At 40.4% G+C, this 26721-nt stretch overlaps 2 protein-coding genes across 4 annotated transcripts in view; both read right to left on the bottom strand.

The window, feature by feature from the left end:
* Positions 1-6491, bottom strand: part of slc16a10 (solute carrier family 16 member 10) — a 37021-nt gene extending 30530 nt beyond the window's left edge. Inside the window, exon 1 of the mRNA XM_067384899.1 lies at positions 6014-6491. Within this exon, the coding sequence (XP_067241000.1) occupies positions 6014-6299 (286 nt within the window). The 5' untranslated portion in view covers positions 6300-6491. The remainder of the gene's footprint in view (positions 1-6013) is intronic.
* Positions 6492-7616: 1125 nt separating this feature from the next.
* Positions 7617-26721, bottom strand: part of LOC137019433 (NACHT, LRR and PYD domains-containing protein 3-like) — a 75030-nt gene continuing 55925 nt past the window's right edge. For 2 of the 3 annotated variants that reach the window (XM_067384893.1, XM_067384892.1), the window contains exons 4-9: positions 17558-17731; positions 17281-17454; positions 17015-17182; positions 15386-15556; positions 15260-15306; positions 7617-9571 (exon numbers count right to left, since the gene is read on the bottom strand). In XM_067384893.1, the coding sequence (XP_067240994.1) occupies positions 9033-9571; positions 15260-15306; positions 15386-15556; positions 17015-17182; positions 17281-17454; positions 17558-17731 (1273 nt within the window). In that variant the 3' untranslated portion in view covers positions 7617-9032. The remainder of the gene's footprint in view (positions 9572-15259; positions 15307-15385; positions 15557-17014; positions 17183-17280; positions 17455-17557; positions 17732-26721) is intronic. The other variant, XM_067384894.1, reaches the window with a different exon arrangement.

The following is a 26721-nucleotide window of genomic DNA, read 5'->3' on the forward strand; positions in this document are numbered from 1 at the left end:
ATTATGATGTTATGATGAACTTTATTCACTGAGTTGTTCAAAGCGTTTCTAAGGATACTGATTTTTAAAAGGCAGACTGAGATGGTAAGTTGACCGAGTGGATCTCTGAGCTTGTGCGAGTGACTGGAGAAGGGGCTAATTTGCATATTCATAGATCCCTGTATACTAAATGAGGCAAGGGTGTAGAGTTACATTCAAGCTATTTTGAGGCATAACGATTTTTTTTCAAAGAAAATAAACATTTAAATATGCCATTTTGCGGATCAAATATGAGTTAGTAACACTTTATTTTACAGTGTCATTGTTACACATGTTACATGTAGTTACTCTAGTATTAACTATAAATTATGCATAATTACAGTACATGCAATTAACCCTAAACCAAGCCCTCATCCTAACCCTAAACGTATATTAAGTACATGTAGTTAATTATTATTACTCAGTATTAAATGTATAGTTACACTGTAACATGGACACCTTAAAATAAAGGGTTACACTTTATTTTAAGGTGCCCTTGTTACACTGTAATTATATATTTAATTACTGAGTAATATTAAGTAACTACATGTACTTACTATAGGGTTAGGATTAGGATTTGATTTGGTTCAGGGTTAGTTGCATGCAATTATGCATAATTTATTGTTATTATAGTTACAGTAACTACATGTAACATGTATAACAATGACACTGTAAAATAAAGTGCAACTGATGAGTTTTAAGGGATACAAGTATTTACTACAGGGGGACTTTATAATAAGTGAACATGGCAGATTCACAGTTGCCATGCCCAATTTCCATATCCTCACAGACAAAAATGAGACAAAAGTTAATCTGAAAGTTTAAAACTATAACTCTGAATGCTTTCTGAAAATGAAACTTAAAATTTGACACCTGAACTTTGGCATTAAAAGATGATTCCAAACTTTAAAATAGGGCACTAAACTTGTAAGCTAACTAAAATAAAGCATTTTTACTTCTTTTTTCATATACTTTATAATCGTTTATTCCAGGTAAGCAATCATTCTCAGTTGGTCTGCGCTAATGTCTTGAATATGTTACAATTATTATTATGCATACTTGTTCTAAATTATTTTTTATAGAATGTACGGTAACACTTTAGTATGGGGAACAATACTAACTTTTAACTAGTTGATTATTTGCTTGCATATAACTAGTATATTGGCTGTTAATTAGTACTTATAAAGCACATTTTAATGCCTTATTCAGCATAATTCTACATCCCATAATCCTACCCAATAACCTAAACATAACAACTACATTACTAACTATTAATAAACAGTAAATTAGGAGATTATTGAGGCAAAAGTCATAGTTCATAGTAAATTGACTATAAATGAGTGAGAGTGCAGCCCTTAAAACACACTCAACTAGCACTGAGACTGAACCGGCTGAATCAATCACGCACACACCAGAACTAATCATGATGAGTGAGAATGATCACTGTCACATGACCAGCACTAATTAGTCTAAGTCTGTCTTGCTCTACCTGGCGTGTCACGTTCTCTCAGGTCAACTAGACTCACTGATTGTCCTGCTAATGAACGTCCCGCAGCTCCTGCGAAACAGTGAGACACAAATCAGGTAGACGGAGGAAACAGTCGCGCATGTCTAACATCATTACACGAGTCATCTGTAGGTCAAATCCCAGCACACGCTTCCCAGAGAAACCCATAACAGGGTTTGCAAACGTTAGGATAATTGAACATGTCGGCAGGAAAAGCTGCTCTACTGGACATGCACAGTCAAATCAGGATCATTCAGAAAAGAAACATTCGCCCAGACAAACAAACGCTGAACGCTGGATCAACAAAGACTTGCTTGCACTGCTTACACAGGCCTCATGCAGTTTCAGTAGATTTGAAGGCGATTAAATGGATGTCGAGATTGATAGGTGCTCTGAGTGGTTGCTAAGGTCTTCTGACTGGTCGCTAGAGTAAGTTTCCGGCAGGTCTTGTAAGTGTTTTAGTTTGAAATACTCTGAACATTCAGGTATATCAGTGGGACTAATAAGGTCAAATTTATTCATACAGAGCTTTTTCAAAGCAGCTTTGCAGAAAATTGTGATGTTTGTAATATCTTAAATTCACACTTAGAGCGGAGAACGCAGCTTAGATTTGCTTTATTCCAGCTAACAGGGAACGTTCTGGCAAGTTATGAACAAACGTTCTTTCAGTAACGTTTAAAGAACATTCATGCAGTTATCTGTTCTTTATGTTCGCAAAACATTAGCACAAAACCATTTGTGACCCATGCTGGCAAAATGAATCGGAAAGCACACAGGCAGATCAAGTGAAAAATGTTGATTTTTGTCTAATTTGAGGTTTTCACAAGAAAATTAGTTAATTAAGACCTCGTCTAGCAATTATCCTTTGTTCATGAAAAATGTGATTTTTCTCTGCTCACTTCTTGACAACTGGCGCTTCCTCTCAGCACAAGTTTGTTATTAAAGCGCAGCAGTCCAACTTTGTGAATATTCATAGCGAATTCTCAATGGTATGAGTCTGAACCAATGAAACGTGATTTTAAAACTCATGCTGATGTAAACAAAACGATCTTACTCGCGCTGACTGACAGATCCGAAGCGCATGCACAAAGACGCCTCAGACAGCGTGTGATCCTGATGTACACAGAATTACAGTTTTTCAAAATATCTTGGCGAGTATTCATGCAAACATTAGCTTATCTGTTATGTCTTAAGTGGATGTTTGGTTAACTGTTGGAGAAAAACATCTGATGTATAACATATTAGATAATATATAGGCTGTTTCTTTCATTAATGTTAATCAAACAACTGTGGTATCCTATAGATATTTGGTTTTGACTTTGTGTGTATCAAATTTGGTGTTATCACTATAGGGGTTTTAAGATATGGTCGTTTGGTTATGTTGTTTTGGAACGCTCAGAACTCCATTTTTCTCAAAATTGACTTTTTCAGGTGTAGCTCAGTTATTTTTTGTCCAATTCCAACATATAATACATCATTTTGAAGGTTTTAAAAAAAATTAACTAATTTTTACTAACTCATGACTCATGCGACAGCATGGGTCACATTTATACATCGTTCATGGAAAATTTTATTTCTGAAACTTTTTTTAAATGTTACAACTAGTTTCAGAACGTTCAGAGAACATTCAAAAGTAACACTGCCATAATGTTTGCAAAATGATAAAATGGAACTTTCGCTGAAAGTTCATTCTAAAAAACAGGGTAACGCTTTATTTTATGGTGTCCTTGTTACAGTGTAATTATACATTGTAATAGTACTGAGTAATAATAATTAACCGCATATACTTACGATGGGTTTAGGTTTGGTTTAGGGTTAGCAGCATGTAATAATTATGCAGTTATTAATATAGTAACTACATGTAATGTGTAATGAGGACACTGTAAACAGTTATGAACAAACATTCTTGCAGTAACATTATTACAACATTTGTTCAGTTATCTGGTCTTTAATAATGTTAGCACAAAAACATTATAGATTGTTCATGGAATGTTTTGTTTCTGAAACGTTCTTTTAAAATGTCACTAATACTTAATGTTGCTGTTTTAGAACGTTCAAAGAACATTCAAATGTAACGTTCCCATAATCTTTGAAAATGGAATGTTCCCTTAACGTTCATATTACCAACACTGTAAACCCTAACACTCAAAATAATTAATTGGTTTAAGTAGGACAAACTTATATTAAACAAATTAGTTCAGTTAAATTAACTTTTATGAGTATTTAGCACTTTTTCTTTCGAGTTCACAGAATTTATATATTTTAAGTAAACCAAACTGTTTCATTGTTTTGAGTTTTATGAACTTATTTATTTTAGACGAACAAGTTTAACTGAAACTGGGCTGGGATTTCCATTTCCCAGCATGCTTTGATCATGGCACTTGAAAGGGAGAGAAAATGATAAAACATGTTTTAAATTAATGTTAAGTGGGAGATTTAGTAGTGATTAATGTTTTGTTATGTTAATTTAGAAGTTTCTGTTAATGATGTGGGTTTTTGGAGAGTTACCATTATGGTTTGTTGGATGTAGCTTTAAAGTTGATGATTTTACAGTTTGTACAAACAACCGTTGTGTCAGACAACAGATGTGGAAGCTGACCTCTGACCGGCGCTGGCATGTGTGTGTGGAGCGACGAGGGACAGCTGGACCTGATGATGCAATCTGTACCCGGCATTACGAAGGAAACCTTTAATGACACCTTGAGATGGTCCTGAGACGACCCGTATGACTGACAAAACTCCTGACTGCAGTGTTCAAATCAACTGCTAATGTGAAAGAAGATCACAATGACAGGAACGATTCACAGCTAACTTTACCTTATTGTTGTGTTAATGACTTTCACACACTTCAGCTGAGAGCTCTGTGACCACAACAAGCTTCATTATAATCTCAATGTTCGTATGAAGACTGTAGAGCTCTCAGAGCATCATCAGCTCTTCATCTCAGCATCTGTTTGGGCTGAGCTGTCGAGAGCGTAGTAAGTGTTCAGATGTAGATGAGCTTCAGCACTGCAGCACTCATGCGTCTTATAAACAGACTTTCATACAGGATCATCTGAAAGTCTTTGAAGGCACATAACTGCTTTAAACACATGACAACATCCCTATATGTGCAGATGTAGGGGATAATATGACATCTGTTAACCTTCACACTGCAGATGCTTTTAAACACTTTCCTGAGAACTGAGAATATGTTCGCTTTAGCTCTGAAGAGCGGCAGTAAATGAGTGATCTGCAGGGGAGATAAATCATTGACAGAAACACTGATGTGACGTGATCGAGAAAAGTGACACGTCCACCTCAATGTCTTCTGCTAGGATCCGCCAAACGAGCTTTGATCAAACAAATCACATCAATTTAGATGCAGTTTGATTCATTTCACTATATTCACCTCAATAACGATCTCTCAATAGCAGTTACACAGGTTCTCTAATCGTTGTTGTTAAAGTTTCTCTGGCAGTGGTTTCGAAATGTTGGTCAAAACTAGTGTTTGTGAATCTGTCCTCCAAACTAAATCACCAATATCATCACAGCTTTCCAGTGTTTTCAGAGTTAACAAACATTAATACAAGAAGGCACATTTGTAATGAATAGCTGGACTGTTGTGTCGAGAGATAATGTCAAGTCAGACCAAATTTTCAGATGTGGCCAAAACAATCATTTAACATAAATTACCATTTATGAGTTTCATGGGTTGTTTTATGTTTCATAATGCTTTACTGTTCAGACTATAACAGATCATCATACAGGCCTATTGTTTGACATGTTGTCACATTGTGTGTGTTTAATAAACAGTGTATTTTTCCAGGTTTATGTGTTTATATAAAAACTGGGTAACATTTTATTTTATGGTGACGTAGTTACATGTTACTACACATACTTACTATTGTAATAACAATACATTATGCATGATTACAAGTAACCCTAAACCTATAGTAAATACATGTAGTTAATATTACTCAGTACTTATTTGATTAATTACAATGTATAAAAGTCACCTTAAAATAATGGGTTACACTCTATATTTTAAGGTGTCTTTGTGGCACTGTAATTATACATTTAAGTATTGAGTAATATTAATTAACTACATGTATTTATAGATTTAGGATTTGGTTGCATGTAATTATGCATAATTTATAGCTATTACAATAGTAACTACATGTAACATATGTTATAATGACACTATAAAATGAAGTGTAACCAAAAACTGAACTATCAAAAACTGAGAAACATTCACTGCAGTAAAAGTGTGACAACTAGCCCCGGTTTGCTTCCAAACACTGCACTTTCGGTCTGAGTGTTTGTTTGTGAATCAGTCAAAGCTGTCTGTTTATGGACTGCTTCACTCAGTCTCAGCAGAGTCAGGGGAACTTCACAGTGACGCGCTCCGCCGCGCGCGCTCGAGTCTCTTCACCAACACGTGGAGTTTCTGAATCTCCAGCACAACTGCACGCGCTCGCGCTACTATCACGGAAATGGCTTTGTTACCTGTTTTGAAGCGGAGGTCGTCGTCGTGCTCGGAGCCGAACTCTTTCAGCAGCGCCACGAACAAGATCCCGAACGCGTTCTGGATGCCGAACACCGAGCCGTTGCACCACATGGAGGCCAGCATCACCACCCACCCCCAGCCGCCCTCCGGGGGCTCGAACTCCTCCGGCGCTTTCTCCGAGAGTTTACAGCCGCCGTTCTCCTGCTTCTCCTCCAGCGCGTCCGCGGCGTTCAGCGCGTCCGTCGGCGCGGCGTCTTGAGTCGGCTCGGAGTGAGTCTCAGTCATGCTGCTCCTGTCTGGATGTCCACTGACAGCCTGAGATGCGTTTGAGTCCGGTGTGAAAGCAGATGACTGTTACACTGGCTGACTGACTACTGTAGCAATAACCTATAAATATAGATGAGCTGCAGGAGGCGGGGCTACAGACCCACCGCCCGAGAGCGATCAGATGAAGACTCCTCCTGGAGAAGCTGTGATGAAGCACATCTGTCCTGCACTGACACGCGCATGACGGACCTGCAGTAATGCAACATCTGCATCTGGCCGCAGTGACTCTCCTGAACATGCTTTATTCACAGTGTTGAATACAGAGATCGAGCTGATGATCATCTGCAGCACAACAACAGGAGTGTGTTTGTGAACTCAGACTGAATGTGTTGAACAGACTCCAGTAACTCCTGCAGCTGGAGCACATCAGTCTGCGTCACTCGCGCGCGCTCTAGTGTTGTTAAAGTGCTGCACACTCACACTGACAAATGCAAATGAGTTCTGATAGCAATTAATAAAATAAAATACTGGCATTCACACTGTTAGATAATTAAATCGCACAATAACAATGTCTCAGATATCATGATCAAGAGGTCTGGGTTTGGCTGCTTATCCTGGTCCAGGTAACATCTGCTGTAAATAAACTATCAGGCTGCAAAATCATCTTTCTCTATTGACGCTCATTAAAAATGCAACTGGTTCCAGGTCTCTAATGTGATTGGCTGAGTCATGTGTACTGATAGAAGCACTTTTCACTGTTTGTATCACTCCATGATTTTTTTTTTCTTTTTTCCAAAGTCACAGTGAAATAAAAATGAAGAGTAATTTTGTAATAACTTCCCCTCCCTCTTGACGAGGGCGGGGCGACCTGTCACTCACATGAGATCCACCAATAGCAAACCACAACCATCCAATATGGGGTTGGAACTGTTGTATATTTCCAGATAAATATATCTTTATGCACAAATAAATGTAAACAAAATGCACAAAAATTAAACAAATTCACAAATAAATAAAATGCGATCAACAAATAAATGCAGCTTCAAAATGTATTAGATTTACAAATAAATAAAAAGAAATTTGCAAAAGTTTTTTAATGTCAAAAGAGGGTTTGCACTGGCGCAAACTGTTAGTAAATCTGGCCCTATATCTCTGTTATGGGAACAACGCTCCAGCAGTTTAATTATGATATGAGCAGCTTTGTGGATCTAACAATCTACAGAACATTATAAATACTTTAAACATTAAATAAACTGTATTACAAAATGATTTCCTTTGTTTGTAGAGAAGATATAGATGGGGTTGTATTCCAAAGAGATCAGATCATATAATGCATTTAAAAGTGAAATGCCCAGCAGATAAGCAATATGCATATTTATTTATTGGTTAAAACACATGATCACACAAATGATATTTTATATGAATCAGACTTAATAGTTTTACCTACAGAATCCAAAATAAATGCAAAGGTGTATTTTTCAGCACTGTAAGATTTTTATTTTCATTATCCACTCACAAAACCTGTGATGCTGCAGTGATGCTGAGACTCGTACAGTTACATCACTGATGGACATTTGGGCTCAGATTTGGGATTATACAGAGTAGGAAGAAGGGGTTTTCACAGGATTGTAAATGAAACACAGTTTTTTCCCCCATTTACATTTATTCATTTTTAGCATTTAGTATGTTATTTGTAATAAACAGTTTAAGAGTGCTATTAAAAAAGCGTTGTTTATACAGTATGTGTATACTTATGCTTTTTTAAAACATATGCACCCACAAATCTACATCAGGTAGACAAACTTTATTTTCTCATGTATACAAGCAATCAAACCAACATTAGGCATTCTGAGTTGATGCATTTAAGAAAAAAGACACGTCCAACATGATAATAAATAGAAAAAAACAATACAAAGCATTCTCCTACATCATGTGAACGATCTGCCCATACAGGCTATTTTGAACAAATGTGTGTAAATCACATCACAACCACAGACACTTAGAGTTTTCCATAAATTAAAAGAACATATAGCCCAATATGAGCCTTAATGTCATATAATATACATTTTAGTTGATTCACTATGCATTTGGTTTTCTCTCCTGAAAATCTGCAGTGTATATGTGGCCGTTGGTCCTTTTGGCAGCATGAAAAATAAAACTTTTATTTAAAATGCCTATACAGAAAGCAGGCAAAGAGTGCTCTCTTTATGAAGACTAAAGCTGTCTATCACTTCAGATGCAGAGCTCAAACCCTGTGCTCAACGCTGCAAATCACATAGTAATTAGAAACCTTTGACAGTCTTCAGACTACAGAGCGTGAACACAAATAAGCTCGAGGCTGTTTGAAAACAGATGATTATCAGCGGGGACCAAACTGAGTCACAATAGTCTTGGCTGTTGGACTCACAGTCCACCCGTGCCTATTGATTCAGACCCACTCCGCAAATTAATATTATTCCACACATTATATCAAATATTATGTATTTAAGTAAAAAGCTAAGTAAGCACGGGGCAGCAGTAAGAAAATGATATGAAAGTAACACCCTAAAAAGTAAAGGTATGAGACAGTATTTGCCAAACCAAGCATGAACGATTGACCAGAAGGGTTTTCGCAGCATCAGACGGGTAATTAATAAGCCCCACCAGCAGCTGAACGGCTAGCTCTGAATCTAAAAAATTAATTACTATCAAAACAATTAGGTGAAGCTAAACAACTACACATGAAAGATGATTTACAATTGTGTGTGTCTGTTATTTAATCTGACACAGAGACACTGAAGAATCATCATAAACCTTAAATCCAGCATAGAGGGGTTCAGTGAATGTGGTGTTGAATGTGTGTAAGTGTGTGAGTGTGTGTGTGTCAGAGACACTGTAGAAGGACAGAGTGCCGGCCGACACGTCCACATACACTCCTGCTCTATTAGAGGATGAACGGACAAAATCTAAATCAGTCCTGTTATTATTGTGAAGAACAGTGAATCTTTTTTCAAAGCAGATCAGACTCCAGGATTTGTCATTGAATCCAAACACACAGTCACGACTCCCTCCTTTCCTGCTGATTCCTTTATATGTCACTGATATTTCAGCACGTCCGCTCCATTCAGCCTCCCAGTAACAGCGTTCAGTCAGACTCTCTCCACACAGAACCTGAGGAATAATTACATCAAATCTCTCTGGATTATCAGGATACAGCTGCTTCTCTTTCACAAACGTCAACTTCCTGTTCTCCTCAGACAGAATGAGACGAGTGTTTGCTGTGTTTGGATCCAGTGTGAGATCACAGGCATCTGAACACAAGAACAGAGAAAAAAAACTATCACAACAAAACAACAGTCACTAGACGTGTGTGTGAGTGTGTGAGCATGTTTGTGTGTCTGTATACTTGAGTGTGTGTGAGTATTTAGCAAAGAGGCCATCACTGTGCTAAAGAGAGCACAGACATTACTTTTTAAATATAGTAATATATAGTCTTAATGGTGTTCGGTCAATCGTCAAACTAACCGTGTGTGTGTGTGTGTGTGTGTGTGTGTGTGTGTGTGTGTGTGTCCTTACGTAACAAAATTATATGGGAATATACTGTAAAATATAATGCGATAAATTACATAATACATTTCCATATATGGGAAACTAGTGCTTATATTTTTCAATATACTGCAATATATGCATTGACCATGGCTATTGTTACATGTGCTGTGTACCAAAGCACGACGAAGACGAAGATGACGATTAACAATACTTTAATGAGACAGGAGATTCCAAACAGGGTTACGACAGCATTCACACGTGTAGACAACAATGAGAATGGACAAGGAGTGAAGAAGAACACAGGGTATACATACACATGTGACTAACAAAGGGAGCTAAACAAGGTGATGGGATAATTAACAAGACAAAGGTGGAACAAATGAACTAATGAAACAGACTGGGGAAAACTAGGTCACAGAAACACGACATGTAACATTTCGCCCCCTCCCGGGAAGGCGCGTGCTCGCGCCGTATGGAGTCCAACAGAGGAGGAGGGGGCGGGGGCTCTGGAGCAGGGTGAGGAGAAGAGGGGCGGTAAAACAAAACAAAGTCCAGAGAAAAAGTCCAAGGGGGAGTGGAGGGTGGGAGGAGCCAGGGGAAAGCCAGGAGCAGGAAGAGCCAGATGGTACCCCAGAAGCCAGCCAGGACGAGGCCCCAGGGTAAAGTCGCAGGTGGGAGGAGCCATGGTGGAGTCAGCTTGAGGGCAGATGAAACCCTGGGGACGACCAACGGAGATTCAGCTGGAGACCCAGATGGAACTGAAGAGCCGACGAGACCGAGGAGGAGCCATGGTGACGAACGTCCGAGGAGGAGGCGGACATCCAGAGGCCAGAGGCTGAGCCGGTGGGACTGAGGATGTAGGCGGAGCTGGAGGGAAGGAGGAGCCAGACGGAGCCGTAGGTGCAGGCAGGTGGACGACTGACCAAGGCGGAGCCAGAAAGACGAGGGAGTCCGGAGAAGCCGTATGGCCGATGGTGTCCGGTGGAGCCGAGGGAGGGAGGAGCCAGGGCGACACCGAAGCGTTGACGGGCTGAGGTGAAGCAGGGGGCATGGAGGCTGGAAGTGGAGGCAGGGAATCCTCTTGAATAGATGGAGTGGAGGACCTGAAGATGCTTGACATCCCCACCTGGCATAAGGGAGATGTCAAGCGGCTGAAGGGCAGAAATGGTGGGGGCTGAGGAACTGGCTGACAAACTGGGTGACGGAGGAGGCGGGAGAGGGAGGCTGGGTGGGTGGGCAGACAGGGAACTCAGGAGACGTAAGAGAACTGGAGAACGCTGGAGAATGGTCCTCAGGGAGCTCAGGAGATTCATTAAAAACAGGAAGATCAGGGGAATGGGAAGTCACCTCTCCGAAAAAATCTATTAAATCAGCTATAAAAATGTCTTTTAGTTCCTCAGAATATTTACCAGTGTCAGTCAGTTTCAACCTTGTGGTGGCATTGTGGGCGGAGCTTTCCTCCCAGCCCTCGAGCTCCACCAGTCGGGGCTTTATGGCAGAGTGGCCCGACGGAAGCCTCTCCTCAGTGCAAGACACATGAAAGCCTGCATGGACACCTAAAAGACACCTGAAGGACTCCAAGATGGTGTCTTGTCCTTCATGTGTCTTGCACTGAGGAGAGGCTTCCGTCGGGCCACTCTGCCATAAAGCCCCGACTGGTGGAGGGCTGCAGTGATGGTTGACTTTCTACAACTTTCTCCCATCTCCCGCTGTAGGGAGGGTTCTGGTCGTTCCAAACGTCTTCCATTTAAGGATTATGGAGGCCAATGTGCTCTTAGGAACCTTAAGTGCCGTAGAATTTTTTTTTGTAACCTTGGCCAGATCTGTGCCTTGCCACAATTCTGTCTCTGAGCTCTTCAGGCAGTTCCTTTGACCTCATGATTCTCATTTGCTCTGACATGCACTGTGAGCTGTAAGGTCTTATATAGACAGGTGTGTGGCTTTCCTAATCAAGTCCAATCAGTATAATCAAACACAGCTGGACTCAAATGAAGGTGTAGAACCATCTTAAGGATTATTAGAAGAAATGGACAGCACCTGAGTTAAATATATGAGTGTCACAGCAAAGGGTCTGAATACTTAGGACCATGTAATATTTCAGTTTTTTCTTTTTTAATAAATCTGCAAAAATGTCAACAATTCTGTGTTTTTCTGTCAATATGGGGTGGTGTGTGTACATTAATGAGGAAACATTTGCACCGCGGTTCATCTCGAATGACGAAGCATCTATAGTCCACTATAGTTTGTTTAAAAAGGCAACGTGGAAAACAGACATACAGAATTCAGATAATGTATGTTTCAGTTAGGGATGCTCACATTGACCGCTTAACCGTTAACCGAAAGTAAGAATTTTAACCGATTAATACAATCAGGTAATTTTTTTTTAATTTTTTTTTGATGCATGGTTAAAGAAAAATATGCTATATATACATATATGCTTATTTGTTAACTCGCAGGGCGTTTCACACGTGCCAGACATATTTCGCTAAGCAACAAGCAAAATGAAGCGAGCGAAAATAAGTACTGACCATTTCGATAGAAAGGGTCGCGCCGTTGGCACGGGGGACAGTTTTGAAAAGACAGAAATCGACCCCCGCACTTTTGATAAGGGCTGCTTCAATCAGTCACAATATATCATCTTTTAGCTTAGGATATTTTCTTTCAAATGAGACCATTTTCACGTTTCTGTGAGCTTTCGTTCTTAAATAATCAACTGTTTTGTTGCAGATGTGAAGAAGAGGAAATGCGCTCTCGAACAGAGAAACACGCGATCTCCAAGCAATCGATCACAGCGTGCTAATGTTTTAGGACAGGTCGATGGTATATAAATCGTGCCCGAACGTTAGCTTTTGTCAATCAAGCAAAACCGTCCATTCAGAAACCGAGAAATTTGACACTTTAAGGTAAGAGGCTGATCTCTCAGATTGACGCGCGAGCTGGCTTGACAGAAGTTTTCGTGAGGATTTGTAGTTTATGGACTGTTTTGAGTTAAAAGCATTGATGGCATGTATAAAAGAGATATCTAAAAGCGAAATGAAAATTATTGCTTCGACCGGCGACACAGTGGGGAGGACGCACGAGAGGAGACCTGCGCGTTTAATTGGTATGTGTATGCTACTGTAATACTGCATAATACAAAGCTTATCAGTGGCATGCACTTTGATAACGAAAGTGAAAGTGCCTTTTGCGGTCGCATCGCGGTGCCCCCGCGTTCCCATTTCTCTCGATGTGAACCGTGAGCTCCAGTCCATTACAATTTAGGGCCATGGTATACTTCATTTCCCGCATTCCGCTTAGTCTCGTGTGCGAGCCTTTCAAAGAAAATCCATTGCCCATGAGTGCGGAAAGATGCGTTCGGTGTGCACACGTGCACCGTCCGTGGTCATAACAATAACAATGCTTGAGGTACAGTAGGCCTGCTATTTATATTTGATGGAAAAAATGTCTAAAATACCGGTTGTTTGTCATCTTAATTTGTTAAACATTTAAGTGAAAAATAATTTTAGTGTAGGCCTATTTATTTTATGCCTTTTATTTAAATTATTTTTTTCTGTTGTCAGAAACACTGCAGGTGCGTGACAATTTGATAATGTGAATCCAGGTTCTGTTGTTTATCTGTTCTATGCTGCTGTTTGCATGTTAAAATAAACCCGTGGAACACACAGACACTCGTCAATTGTATTTTTTATTTAATGTCATAGCCTATATATGTCATATTATCATCATATAGGCTATACAATATTATAATCTTATCAGCTAACGGTTAATAATCGGATAACGAGCGTCGGTTGTCGGTCGAGAAATTTAACCGAAATGAGCATCCCTAGTTTCAGTCGATGGATGTGCATTCTGGATTCCCAAGACATTACAACAGCGATCATCAAAAAGGATGAACAAAACAGTCACTCTTTGTGAACTTGATTCAATGCGAGTGCCGTATGCTCTAATCTCCAGTCACTTATACTGTCATCACCCGGGTGTTGATAGTGCGCGGGCGCAGGCACAACCTGAACAGCACACATTGCTATCTGTGTTTAAACTAAACTCATTTAAGCCTTTCTGATTTAAACATTTAAGAACAAGACGCGAAAGAGAATTCGCGTGCGCTGTGAGGAGATTTGTGTGTACGCTCATCCGAAGCGTGCACACGCTTATTTCAGACAGCGTGCGAATACTGAGTTCTCTTTCAAGTTTTGCACTTCAGCGAACAAATTCATGTCAACATGCCCTTCTAGGCGTAACAGTCGGGGTGTACACCCCAATATTTGCATATGCCAGCCCATGTTCCCAACATTATGAAAGGCATTAGACAAGGGCAGAACATCTGGATCTGTGCACAGCTGAATCAACAGACTAGGTAAGCAAGCAAGGACAATAGCAAAAAATGGCAGATGGACCAATAATAACTGACATGATTCATGATAACATATTTTTAGTGATATTTGTAAATTGTCTTTCTAAATGTTTCGTTAGCATGTTGCTAATGTACTGTTAAATGTGGTTAAAGTTACATTGTTTCTTACTGTATTCACGGAGACAAGAGCCGTCGCTATTTTCAATTTTAAACACTTGCAGTCTGTATAATTCATAAACACAACTTCATTCTTTATAAATCTCTCCAACAGAGTAGCATTAGCCGTTAGCCACAGAACATAGCCTCAAACTCATTCAGTATCAATGTAAACATCAAAATAAACACTGTCCTTACGCGATTAGACATGCTGCATGACGAACACTTTGTAAAGATCCATTTTGAGGGTTATATTAGCTGTGTGAACTTTTTTTTATGTTGTTTAAGGCAAGCGCGAGCTTCGTGGGCATTGAGCACGAGATTTAAAGGGCCACACACCCTTAATCGGCTCATTTCTAATGATGCCCCAAAATAGGCAGTTAAAAAAATGAATTAAAAAAAAATCTATGGGGTATTTTGAGCTGAATCTTCACAGACACGTTCAGGGGACACCTTAGACTTATATTACATCTTTTGAAAAGGGTACCTTTAAAGGAGAAAAAAAACTATTCCTGCTGCCTGCATTTTTAATGTTAAATCAAACTACAAATGACAAATAAATCACTTACTGCTCTTGATTGAATAGTTTTTGTAACTTCAATAATGATTAATCTTTATTTATTGAATACGGTGAAAATAATATGCAGTGTTATTTTATATTTGCTTACTTTATCCATTTTCTGTACCTGAAAACTACTGTAAGATACCTGAAAAACCTGAAAAGCACCGCTTATTTTATTTGAATATTTGCTCTATTGTATTTATTTGTGATGTTGCTTGTAGTTTGATTATTTGTTCTTATTTTCTTTATTTTTAGAATATAGTCCTATTTTCCCGGAACATAGCACATACCGAACCGTACCGAAACTGTGACCCTAAAACCGTGATACATACTGAACCATGAGCAATTTGAACAGTTGCACCCCTAGTGTAGACCTACACTTTAGTAGTCCTGCTGTGATCCTCATCTCTCCTCCATGATCCACACTATAAACACAGAAGCACACATTAATGTAGAGATGCATCATGCACACATTAAATATGTCACTATAAGTGTTTGACACACTTGAGTATCTGCAGTGAACAGTTTGGATCCTTCAGTTTGTCCATCAGCTTGACTCCTGAATCTCCTGGGTGATTGTAGCTCAGATCCAGCTCTCTCAGGTGTGAGGGGTTTGAACTCAGAGCTGAAGACACAAAACAACAGCCTTCCTCTGTCACCATACAGCCAGACAACCTACAGATGGATCAAATCAGCCTCATCATCCACAAAACACACATCCACACTCAACAGTTGAGTGAATATCATATGTAGTGTAAACTTATACACTAGTTCTTTATATGTTCTTTATTTTCTATTAACCACATCTAAACACATTGGATTTTCAAACATCATCAACTCAATCAAATATATCAGCAGTGATTTCTAAACACACTTTAGAAATGTAGGCTGTGTCCGAAAACTGGAAAATGCTGCCTTCAGAGGACACATTTCAATGTAGGAAGTTAGGTTTATGCACTATATGTTTTCTTGTCAGATAAAAAATTCTGACTCAAACAAGTTTGCTTTTTATGCAAATTTTTAGAATTTATGTGCATCTTGGCATTTCCATCCAGCAGTTTTATATGCAATATCCTAAAATGCAGATAAAATTAGGTGGATGGAAACAGCAACTGTGATATTTCATTTGCTGAGGTTTTAAATGTGCTTTGATTAATCTACTGATAAAGAGTTCTCTCCTAGGACTCTGTTTGTCTGTGTTTTTTAACAGTGTGCAATCTGACATTATCAAGTATATCATTTACTTTACAAAAACATGCCTTGAGAGTCCAAGCATTCACTGCGTTATGCTGCCTAATGGAAAGCAGTTAGAAAAAAATGTCATACAGAGAAATTTCTTATTTTTGTTATATTTGTGATATGGGTTATATTTGTGATATTTATAATGTGATCTAGTTGAGCAACATCACATGGACAGAGTGTGGTTTTCCTGAATGTAAAAATGATTGCAAATAAGATGTTATTTTAAACAGTTCAATAAATAATAGTTTATATTGTGAGCTTTAGACACAATATTCTCTGGTTTTGCTTCATTTCACCAATAAAAATAGTTTCAAACAAAGCCACAGCATAACTGTTGTGCATTTATCAGATTTTGACTGCAAGATTATCATGGTCAAAATAAATAACTGGAGATATTTTGAAAATAAATAAAGCTATCAGTCAAATTATTATTATTATTATTTTAATGAGTGTAAATGCACATCAAATGCAAACAGAACCTGTTATTATCAGTCCTTCTGTCTACATTGGACATGTCAAAGTGAACATTCAAAACCTATTTGCCCTGTTGTCAGAGCAAGCGCGTGGAGTATGTCAGACATAAAACGGGGGCTCGGGTTACTGTTGTCAACTTATCACATGGGTTCTATTTGATCATGACATGTCGTGCTGCCCACGTCCAGTGTAGACAGTGTTTTTTTACAGAATGCAGACAACTGTCACACTGATGAGCTAACTTTTGTAAGTGTCTCCCTTTCATCTGTCCTCTCCTCTGACATGATTTTGTGTGGAAAGTAACTACATACTCCTGTTTCTTGTTCGGATTACTGCATTAAAGATTCCTGAGGAGATCTCCTTTGTTGCGTAATTGAATACTACAACCCACCGTGACACTTATATATTCTTAAATACCTCAGTATCTCCAGCTGACAGTTCTTCAGTACATCAGAAAGAGGCTTCACTCCTGAATCCTGCAGGTCATTGTTACTCAGGTCCAGCTCTCTCAGGACACAGTTTGAGGATTGAAGTACTGATGATAAACTCTCACAACAATGAACAGTGAGATTACAGAGAGCAAGTCTGAAAGAGAGCAGAAAACACATCAACAATACGATCCACAAACACATCAGCATTATGAGAGTCTGTCTGTAAATTTGATTTTATATGTTCTTAATTACCTCAGTATCTGCAACTGACATTTTGGACTCTTTAGTCCATCAGAAAGAAGCTTCACTCCTGAATCCTGCAGGTCATTGTTACTCAGGTCCAGCTCTCTCAGAACACAGTTTGAGGATTGAAGAGCTGATGACAAACTCTCACAGCAATGAACACTGAGATTACAGAGAGCAAGTCTGGAAGAGAGCAGAACACACACATCAACAGTCAGATCATCTACAAACATATGAACATTACGACCGTCTCACTGTAAATGATCTCTTATATGTTCTTAAATACCTCAGTATCTCCAGCTGACAGTTTGGACTCTTCAGTCCATCAGAAACAAGCTTCATTGCTGAATCCTGCAGGTCATTGTAACTCAGGTCCAGCTCTCTCAGGACACAGTTTGAGGATTGAAGAGCTGATGGCAAACTCTCACAGCAATGAACACTGAGATTACAGTGATAAAGACTGAAAGAGAGCAGAACACACACATCAATAGTCAGATCATCTATAGAACTCTGCACAGGCCTTAAAGGTGCCATAGAATGCTTTTTCACAAGATGTAATATAAGTCTAAGGTGTCCCCTGAATGTGTCTGTGAAGTTTCAGCTCAAAATACCCCATAGGTTTTTTTTAATTCATTTTTTTAACTGCCTATTTTGGGGCATCATTAAATATGCGCCGATTCATCATGCTTCCTCTTTAAATGCTCGCGCTCCCTGCCCCAAGCTCGCGACTCTATAATACATTGCATAAACAAAGTTTACACAGCTAATATTACCCTCAAAATGGATCTTTACAAAGTGTTCGTCATGCAGCATAACCGATTATGTAAGTATAGTATTTATTTGGATGTTTACATTTGATTCTGAAAGAGTTTGAGGCTGTGCGCCATGGCTAATGGGCTAAAGCTAACATTACACACTGTTGGAGAGATTTATAAAGAATGAAGTTGTGTTTATGAATTATACAGACCGCAAGTGTTTAATAATGAAAATAAAGACAGCTCTAGTCTCCGTGAATACAGTAAGAAACGATGGTAACTTTAACCACATTTAACAGTACATTAGCAACATGCTAACAAAACATTTAGAAAGACAATTTACAAATATCACTAAAAATATTATGTTATCATGGATCATGTCAGTTATTATTGCTCCATCTGCCATTTTTCGCTGTTGTCCTTGCTTACTTACCTGTATAACGTCTGATGATTCAGCTGTGCACCGACTGTTGCTTAACAGTCGGTGTTATGTTGAGATTTGCCTGTTCTTCTGAGGTCTTTTAAACAAATGAGATTTACATAAGGAGGAAACAATGGTATTTGAGACTCGCTGTATGTCATTTCCGTGTACTGAACTCTTGTTATTCAACTATGCCAAGGTAAATTCAATTTTCAATTCTATGGCACCTTTAAATCTAGGCCTTAGCCCAGCCCTGGCCTGAAACACTCAGGCCCGAGCCCAGCCCGAGTCTGACAGCTTGTCAGAATTCTTGGCCCAACCCCGACTGGAGCCCTTGTGTTTTTATTAATCCTCCCCCAACACAGCCTTTGTTGCAGCCAATAAAATAGTTCAGTTTCCTTTTTAATGGCAAAGTAGTTGTAATTATTTTCAATTCTTTATTAGGTTGATTTAGAAAATTGTTTTGAGCACTTCGTTTGTTAAATTAAAGTTTCTGTTTTCTTAAAGTGACGACCACAGCGGCTGACAATGAGTTGACCACGTCTGATCGATTTAGACTCTCAGATCAACACTTGACTTGCCTAAAATCCATATATATAAAACACTAATATAAGGATATAACAATGTTAGTTTAAATATTTATTAGCACTACCACAGTAAAAGCCCATTTTTGACAAGCTGAGGTGGGCTGCTAAAAAAATAATAAATATATAAAAAAAAAAACATGGAGGTTGTCTTACCTTACACCTAGCTATGTATCAAAAATCAAGGCTTCACCACAGAACATGGCCATTATTATTTTCAAACAAAAAGTGAGACAACATGCTACAGCCAGAAGAACACTTACAGAATCGTGGATAAAAAGCACAGCATATAACACTATGAGCACTGACAGGTGAAGTGAATAACACTGATTATCTCTTCATCATGCACCCGTTAGTGCAATGTTTCCCAACCACGTTCCTGGAGGCACACCTACCCTGTGTCCCAATGTCCATACTATCCATCCTAAATAGTATGTGAGATTAAAATAAGTGTGTCCCAAAGCATAGTATGTTGAAAAGAGTATGCCAAAAGTCCCCGGATGGTCTACTATTTCTAGTAGATTTTCAAAGTGTGGATCCTTGCACACTATAGAGGCTAATATTGCCCACATTCAGTTCAGAACTACAAACACGAGTAAAAGTGTTAAACTACAAAACATGGCGGATATGCGCGATCGACGCTGAGAGGTTTGAGTGACTAATAATCAGTTTAACCTGATAGAAAATATTTATTTAATGTTATCCGTGTTATATTTCATCTGCAATACCAATGTAGACTTTTATATAAAGAACCGATTGGCCATTAACTTTTAAATGCATCATTATGCTTTAATATGGAGGACAGTTCTCCACATGAAAGACCCACGACTGCAGATCAATGTGCTACTGCATTTCTCTCCGATACGGTAGGTAATTAACTAAATGAAATGTGGAGTATGTAAAATGATTGACAGGCCAGTTTATGGTGACAGGATGTGACAGAGAGCAAAGACGCAATTGTACGATGTGATAGTATGTCCCAAAGCTTGTCTACTATTTTGCTACACACTCAAAAGTATGTACTTTTTATTCACAAAGAGAATACATACTTTTAGGGCGTAGTAGAAGTATGCGAATTGGGGACGCAGCACAACACTGCACATTTTGCATGTCTCCTCAATTAAACACACCTGATTAGGGTTATCAGCTCATTAGTAGTGACTCAAAGACCTAAAATGGGTGTGTCAGACAAAGGAGACACGCAAAATGTGCAGTGTTGGTGTGCCTCCAGGAATGTGGTTGGGAAACACTGTGTTAGTGGGTGGGATATATTAGGCAGCAAGTGAATGTTTTTGTCCTCAAAGTTGATGTGTCAGAAGCAGGAAAAAAGGGCAAGCGTAAGGATTTCAGTGAGGATTTGATGCACGTGGTGAGTGAAAACTGGCCTGTGTGATCTGATCCAACAGATGAGCTACTGTAGCTCAAACTGCTCAAGAAGTTAATGCTGGTTCTGATAGAAAGGTGTCAGAATACACAGTGTATCAGTTTGTTGCGTACGGAGCTGCATAGCTGCAGACTAGTTAGGGTGCTCATGCTGACCCCTGTCCACCACCGAAAGAGCCAACAGTGGACATGTGAGAATCAGAACTGGACCACAGTGCAATGGAAGAAGGTGGCCTGGTCTGATGAATCACATTTTCATTTCTCTAGGCTAGTTTTTAACCACATGCGTGTGCGTTTGTCTGAGTCTGAGAATAAAGTACTTGCACCCCAGAATGCTTTTATGACGCAATATTAACAAACAGCCCACTGCAAACACCCTTGTAATTCTCTTCAACCTTTTTGAACTTTATGAATGATTATTTTATTGAAGGTTCAAGTGGTGTGTGTAATGAATTGGAAGAGAGTAGACTACAGCTGTTTCTAAAGCAGAAGCTGAGAGAGAATCGCAATGGATTCTGAAAATCTCAGAATCTACCAAGAATCATTTTTTGATTCACAATTCAATGATTTATTGTCCCAGCCCTAATAATCATATACCACATAGACCAGCTGTGTTAACGATCTGTCTGTCAGTCTGTGTGACTTTGCCACTTCATGCAGATTTTTTAGTTTTTTTGCAACTAACCAACCAATTCAAATTTGGTTGACCGAGGCTCTTTTCATCGACTAAGGTTTTGTCGACTATTAGGCGGCAGCCCTACTGCTGTGTTTCAGATATTTAAACACTGAAAAATGTAGCAATGCATTTCTGAAGATATAAAAATCTGAGTTTTGAATTATGAATCTGAGAGACTCCTCTGAGATTCACTGATTGCATCTGAACACCTGCAGAACAGCACTTCAACACCTACTTTACCTGATCAGTTTCATAAGCATCCAGCAGCGATGAGTAGTGAGAAGATGAGGAGAGAGGCAATGATGTTAGACAATCACAACAGCAGACATTTACTGACAAGAATCAGACTGAGACTGGAAAATAATCTTGTGCAAATATATGACTGTTTTTTGAGCAAAAACTTTACCAACATAATAAGTGAGCCTCAAAGAACACATTAAAATAATGAAAAGGCATGTCAAGACCCCTTTAGGACTGGTTTCACAGACAGGGCTTAGACTAAGCCAGGATTGGGCCTTAGTCCAATGACGTCGAATGAGACGTCACTTCCTGTTTGTTGCTGCCACGCTGTTTGAGCTAGAGCTCCGTCGAGCTGATTCCTAATTGCTTGATTTTGTCTCTTAAAATCAAACTTATAACCTATCACTCTTTCTTTTTCGGCAGGGGAACACATCCCCAACATTATTTTATATAAAAAAACACTCGGATTGCCTTGATATCGGTAGTTTTATCCGACTTCCCGAACATTCGCTATTACCTTTAGCCCGTTAGCAATAGCGGCGTGGCACACTAGCGTTTGTACTCTTCTCTCACTATATTATTGTTCATCTATTCTAATGGCGAGTGTATCGGATGCTTCTCTACCTTTTGTGTGCAGGTGAGGATACGTTTGAGCTGCATGCGGTGCAGTTGGAACTGGAGGACATGGAGCGACAGATCCGGACCCTTCTCGAGAAGCAGGCCGAGCTACACGAGCGGCAGACAGAACTCGAATCATCCCGTGCTGACGCTCACCAACCCTCGGTAAGTCTGCAGTGCGATATTAACCCTCCTGCTTCCTCTACGCCGTGTGTTTCTCTGCGCAGGACCCGAGCACCCAGAACGCGTGCATCCCAGCCCTCATTCACTCTGGCGCCGTCTCACCTGTGACCTTGGGTGCTTCAGCAGCGGAAGGCGGGAGCCAGGCCTCGGACCAGGACCTCTCCTCCTCCGCCGCCCCCGGTCTTCGAGGTCTCGACGCGGAACCGCTTCTCCCCTCTTCGCGAGGCGGAACGCGAAGCCGTGGTCATCGGAGACTCCATCGTCCGCAACGTACACGCTATCACAGCCATAAGGTAAGGTGCATAGTCACTTTATGATAGTCAGTTTTCCTGGTGCTCGTGTTCTTGATGTTGCTACACAGGTTCCTGCGATCCTCAATGGTGCTGAGACCATCGGAGCTGTAGTGCTGCACGCGGGGGTGAACGACACCAGGCTGCGGCAGACGGAGGTGCTGAAGCAGGACTTCAGGAGCCTGATCGAGACAGTAAGAGCCACATCGCCCGCGACGAGGATCATCGTGTCCGGACCGCTTCCGACGTACCGACGAGGACATGAAAGGTTCAGTAGATTATTTGCTTTAAATGAATGGTTGATGTCTTGGTGTAATGAACAGAAGCTGCTCTTTATGAATAATTGGAATCTTTTCTGGGAGCAACCTAGCCTCTTCCGTGCTGATGGCCTGCACCCCAGCAGCATCGGAGCTGATCTTCTGTTGGAGAACATCTCCAAGACGCTTCGCACCGTATGACTAGTAAGTCAAACCTCAAATCACAGTCTGTGTTCTGCACACTTAATTGATAGAAATGTGAGTGTAGTACAGTCTATAGAAACTGTGTCTATTCCCCGAATAGTGAGGTTTAACAATAAAAATAAAGGATCTAGGAAAAAACCTGATCATGATCAAACCAGAAATTCGCAAAATTACTGAACAAAAACTATTTCTAAAGCTAGGGCTACTAAGCATTAGATCACTGACACCTAAGGCGGTTATTATAAATGAAATGATCACAGATAATAGTCTTGATGTAATTTGCCTTACTGAAACATGGCTTAAACCAAATGATTATTTCGGCAGAATACGGGGCGCGCCACGACTTCGTCAGCTCGTTGTGAACCTCTGGGAAAAACGGTGTGGCGCGTTGACGAGGGGCCTGGCGGGAACCCGGCAGGAACCACTCATCGAGCCTGCTCCGTGATGGCTCCTCTGGCGGAGCCCATTCGAGGTCCAAAACCTCTACCGCTTTCGAGAGGATGCAGAAGAGCTCGGCATCCATACCCGGCTTGCAGTCAATTGGCTCCAGCGAGGAAAGGCGGGTGGGTCAGAATCACCGGCCCAACCTTCGGTTTCAGAAGCCGCGAGAGACATGAAGTCATCAAGCGGCTCGTCCTCAGAACCACCAAAAGAGATGAGGTCGCTCGCATCTGCCGAGGGACGCAGCTCAGGGTGGGACAACAGGACAGGGGACTGCTCTCTCGGGGGAGAGGATGAGGCACGCGGGGAAGCCGGCGTGACGTCATCCAACTCCGTGCGCTGGGCCGCTCTGCCCCGCTGTCTCTTCCTAGCCGGCTCGCGGGAGGAAGAAGACGGGAGGGTGCGAGTGGCGAGATCGCCTTCACTGAAGAAGGCGATTCATGAGCGCAGAGAGGCGAGACTCATGTTCTCACAGTGAGAACACGAGGTCCCAGTGAGCGCTGCCTCTGCATGGGGTCTGCCCAGGCAGCCGACGCACTCACCGTGTCCGTCGTCGTCATGCAGAGGGGCTCTGCATGTGCCACACGAGTGGCGCGGCATTTGTAACAACGCCGCCGCTGTGAAAACGGCGTTTGAGGGGCTCTTTTAGAGCGGCGAGGGCCGCTAGAGAGGTGAAAACCGCTGTTGGAAGCTCTTTTAGAGTGGCAATAAACCGCGGGAAAATCGCTCTTTTAGGCGCGCCGGATGGCGGCAGGAGACGGGCTGGCAGGCGGCCGGAAGCGGGAGGCGGGCGGCTCGAGACGGCACTCGAGGCGGCAGTCGACGAGGGCACCGGCGCTTTATCCTCGGCGAGCTCAGCAAGTCCGCTGTGGGAGCCTCTACGACGGCGGCGAGAGCTTCTTTCCAGGCGAGCTTCTTCGAGGCGGCGAAGCCTTCAGCCGGAGATCGGCGAGGAGCGATGTGAAGTCGTCGCTGAAGGAGAGAGAACTGAAATCCTATGGCGAAACGCCCACTTATATAGCCCTAAACCTCGCCCATTTCGGCGGGAATATTCGCGCGCTCTGTCGCCATAGGTCGTGCAGCTATGCCGCGCCGTCATTGGTTCACTCATAGACAAGTTGTTGAACCAATGACGGCGCGGCATAGCTGCACGACCTATGGCGACAGAGCGCGCGAATAAAGCCCTTGCAGTTACACTGCGTTATTGAAAAAGGCTTCAGTAACGGGGAAAAAGGAGACCTTTCCCCATACGCAGTACGAGTGAAGTATCGAAAGGGAACTGTGGGAGGTTGCCGCTTGATTTAAATACATAAGGAAACATGAAGAGGTCAAATGAATGAAGTGCTAAATGTAAAACGGCTCTATTCAGCAGGAAGTGCCCGGAGGTGCCGTCAGCATTCGTTTGTAAACAATAACTTCATCTATTCTGTGTCTTAAGTACAAAAAACATTAGCCAATACATCCTAACTAAAATACTAAATGGATAATAAGATACGGTTAGAGTTATCACTTAATATTTCTGTATAAGCCAATGCTCAGGCTCGCTCGAAGTGTCTACCAATACCATTTTCTGTATTACAAACCAATGAAATTGGGGTGGGTACAATGTGTCGCATCGTCCAGACTGCACTCTGGGGTACAACCATCTGAGTGATGACCAAAACTTTACTGATGTGTCCATTTTCACTCCAAAAAAGTCACTATAAGAGCTAAACAATACAGAGCACAAGAAGTGCATGTGAAACTCACTCCCTCTCTCTCCATTGCATTATCATCAGTGTTGGCCACGTTACTTTAAAAAAGTAATTAGTTATAGTTACTAGTAACTTCTCACAAATAGTAACGGAGTTAGTAACTGAGTTACATCATTATAAAAGTAACTAATTACCAGGGAAAGTAACTACTGCTTTACCTTAAAAAAAAAAAAAAAATGTGTCAAATAACTTGAATGCCCCCAATATTAAATATAAGTCTAAGAATAAATTATTCTTGATCCAACTCGTGACTCATGATCCGCTCTTGCTAATGACATTTCTCTGTACTGTACAATACGTGTTGGTAGCCATTAAAGAAAATTTAGTTTCATGTTTATGTTTAAATAGTCCTATGTTATGTTTTAAATTCATTTATTTGATTATGAAAAGTGAACAGCATGAGTAAGATGCATCATAAGATGCGCAATATATCGGGAGACGTGGAGTGAGTCAGACATGAATTTGACCACTTCATTAAGTTTTGTGTTGTGGAAAGCCTTTCTTTAAAGTGAATTTCGTTTTGTAAAAATTGTATCTTAATTTTAATTAATGTTTCATCAACCAATTGCCTGGATTTAATAAATAAGAAGCAATTGTGTTCGTTAGCCCAGGGCCCCGCTAAGGCTTAACGCAGCACTGGCTGTTTATCGCAGTAGATAAGACCTTTGAAGTCGAACCAAGACACAGCATACATTTGACTAAAAGGTTTTTGTCTTTATGCTCATTTAAAGTGAAATAATGAGCATATTTCCACTTTGAGAAACTTGTCTTGCTCTCGCCTTGACTCGCCATGACTGCCGCACATACTTGAATAAATGGAAACACGCCCACAGTGCGTCTTCGTGTTTACAGTGGTTGGCAAAAATTAATTTTAAAAAGTAACGGACAATGCACCATTTGGTAACGGTAACGAAGTTGATTTATTTAAAAAGTAATGCGTTACAGTATTAGTTACTGTCAAAAGTAACTGCGTTACAGTAACGCAGTTACTGCCCAACAGTGATTATCATCAACACACAGTGAATTACACAAAACACTTATTACAACTAACAGTAAACAAATGCAGATCTTATGCCTTTTCGGGGGTGCTTAATAAACTGACAACTTTAAATCTGCAAAATATCTAATATATAACTGCGTGCTCTGCTTTTCATTAAACCGTATAGAATAACACCTTAGAATAGAACACCTGTCAAAATAAGAGTCTTAGTAAAGGAGATAATGCAGATCATATTTAAACTTACAAAAATATTAAAATGTATACAAAAAGAGATTAATTATTAAAGAAGATTAATCATAATAAAGTCTGTTATAATAAAGAATGATTAATATGTATTTAATTAATACAGTGAAGAATATGCAGTTATTTTACCAAAGACTATAGAATAACACAAGACGTGTCACTCGTATTGTTCTGAATGGGAGAAAGTGAAACGCGCAATACGGCGCCTTCTAAATATGAGCCAATCGCCTACTGGTAAAGTCATTGCGTCACTTCAGCGGTCTTTAGAATCACCGGTTTCTATAGAAACAGTCAGACGCGTGCCTCCAAAGAGACGCACATTTAGGTCTGCGCATGCGCATTAGCTTGATCCAGCCTGAAATTTTTTTTTTTTTTGTCATGATTCGAGCGTTTAGAAACTA

Source organism: Chanodichthys erythropterus, chromosome 4 (assembly GCF_024489055.1).
Source record: "Chanodichthys erythropterus isolate Z2021 chromosome 4, ASM2448905v1, whole genome shotgun sequence".
In the NCBI taxonomy this organism is placed as follows: Eukaryota; Metazoa; Chordata; class Actinopteri; order Cypriniformes; family Xenocyprididae; genus Chanodichthys; species Chanodichthys erythropterus.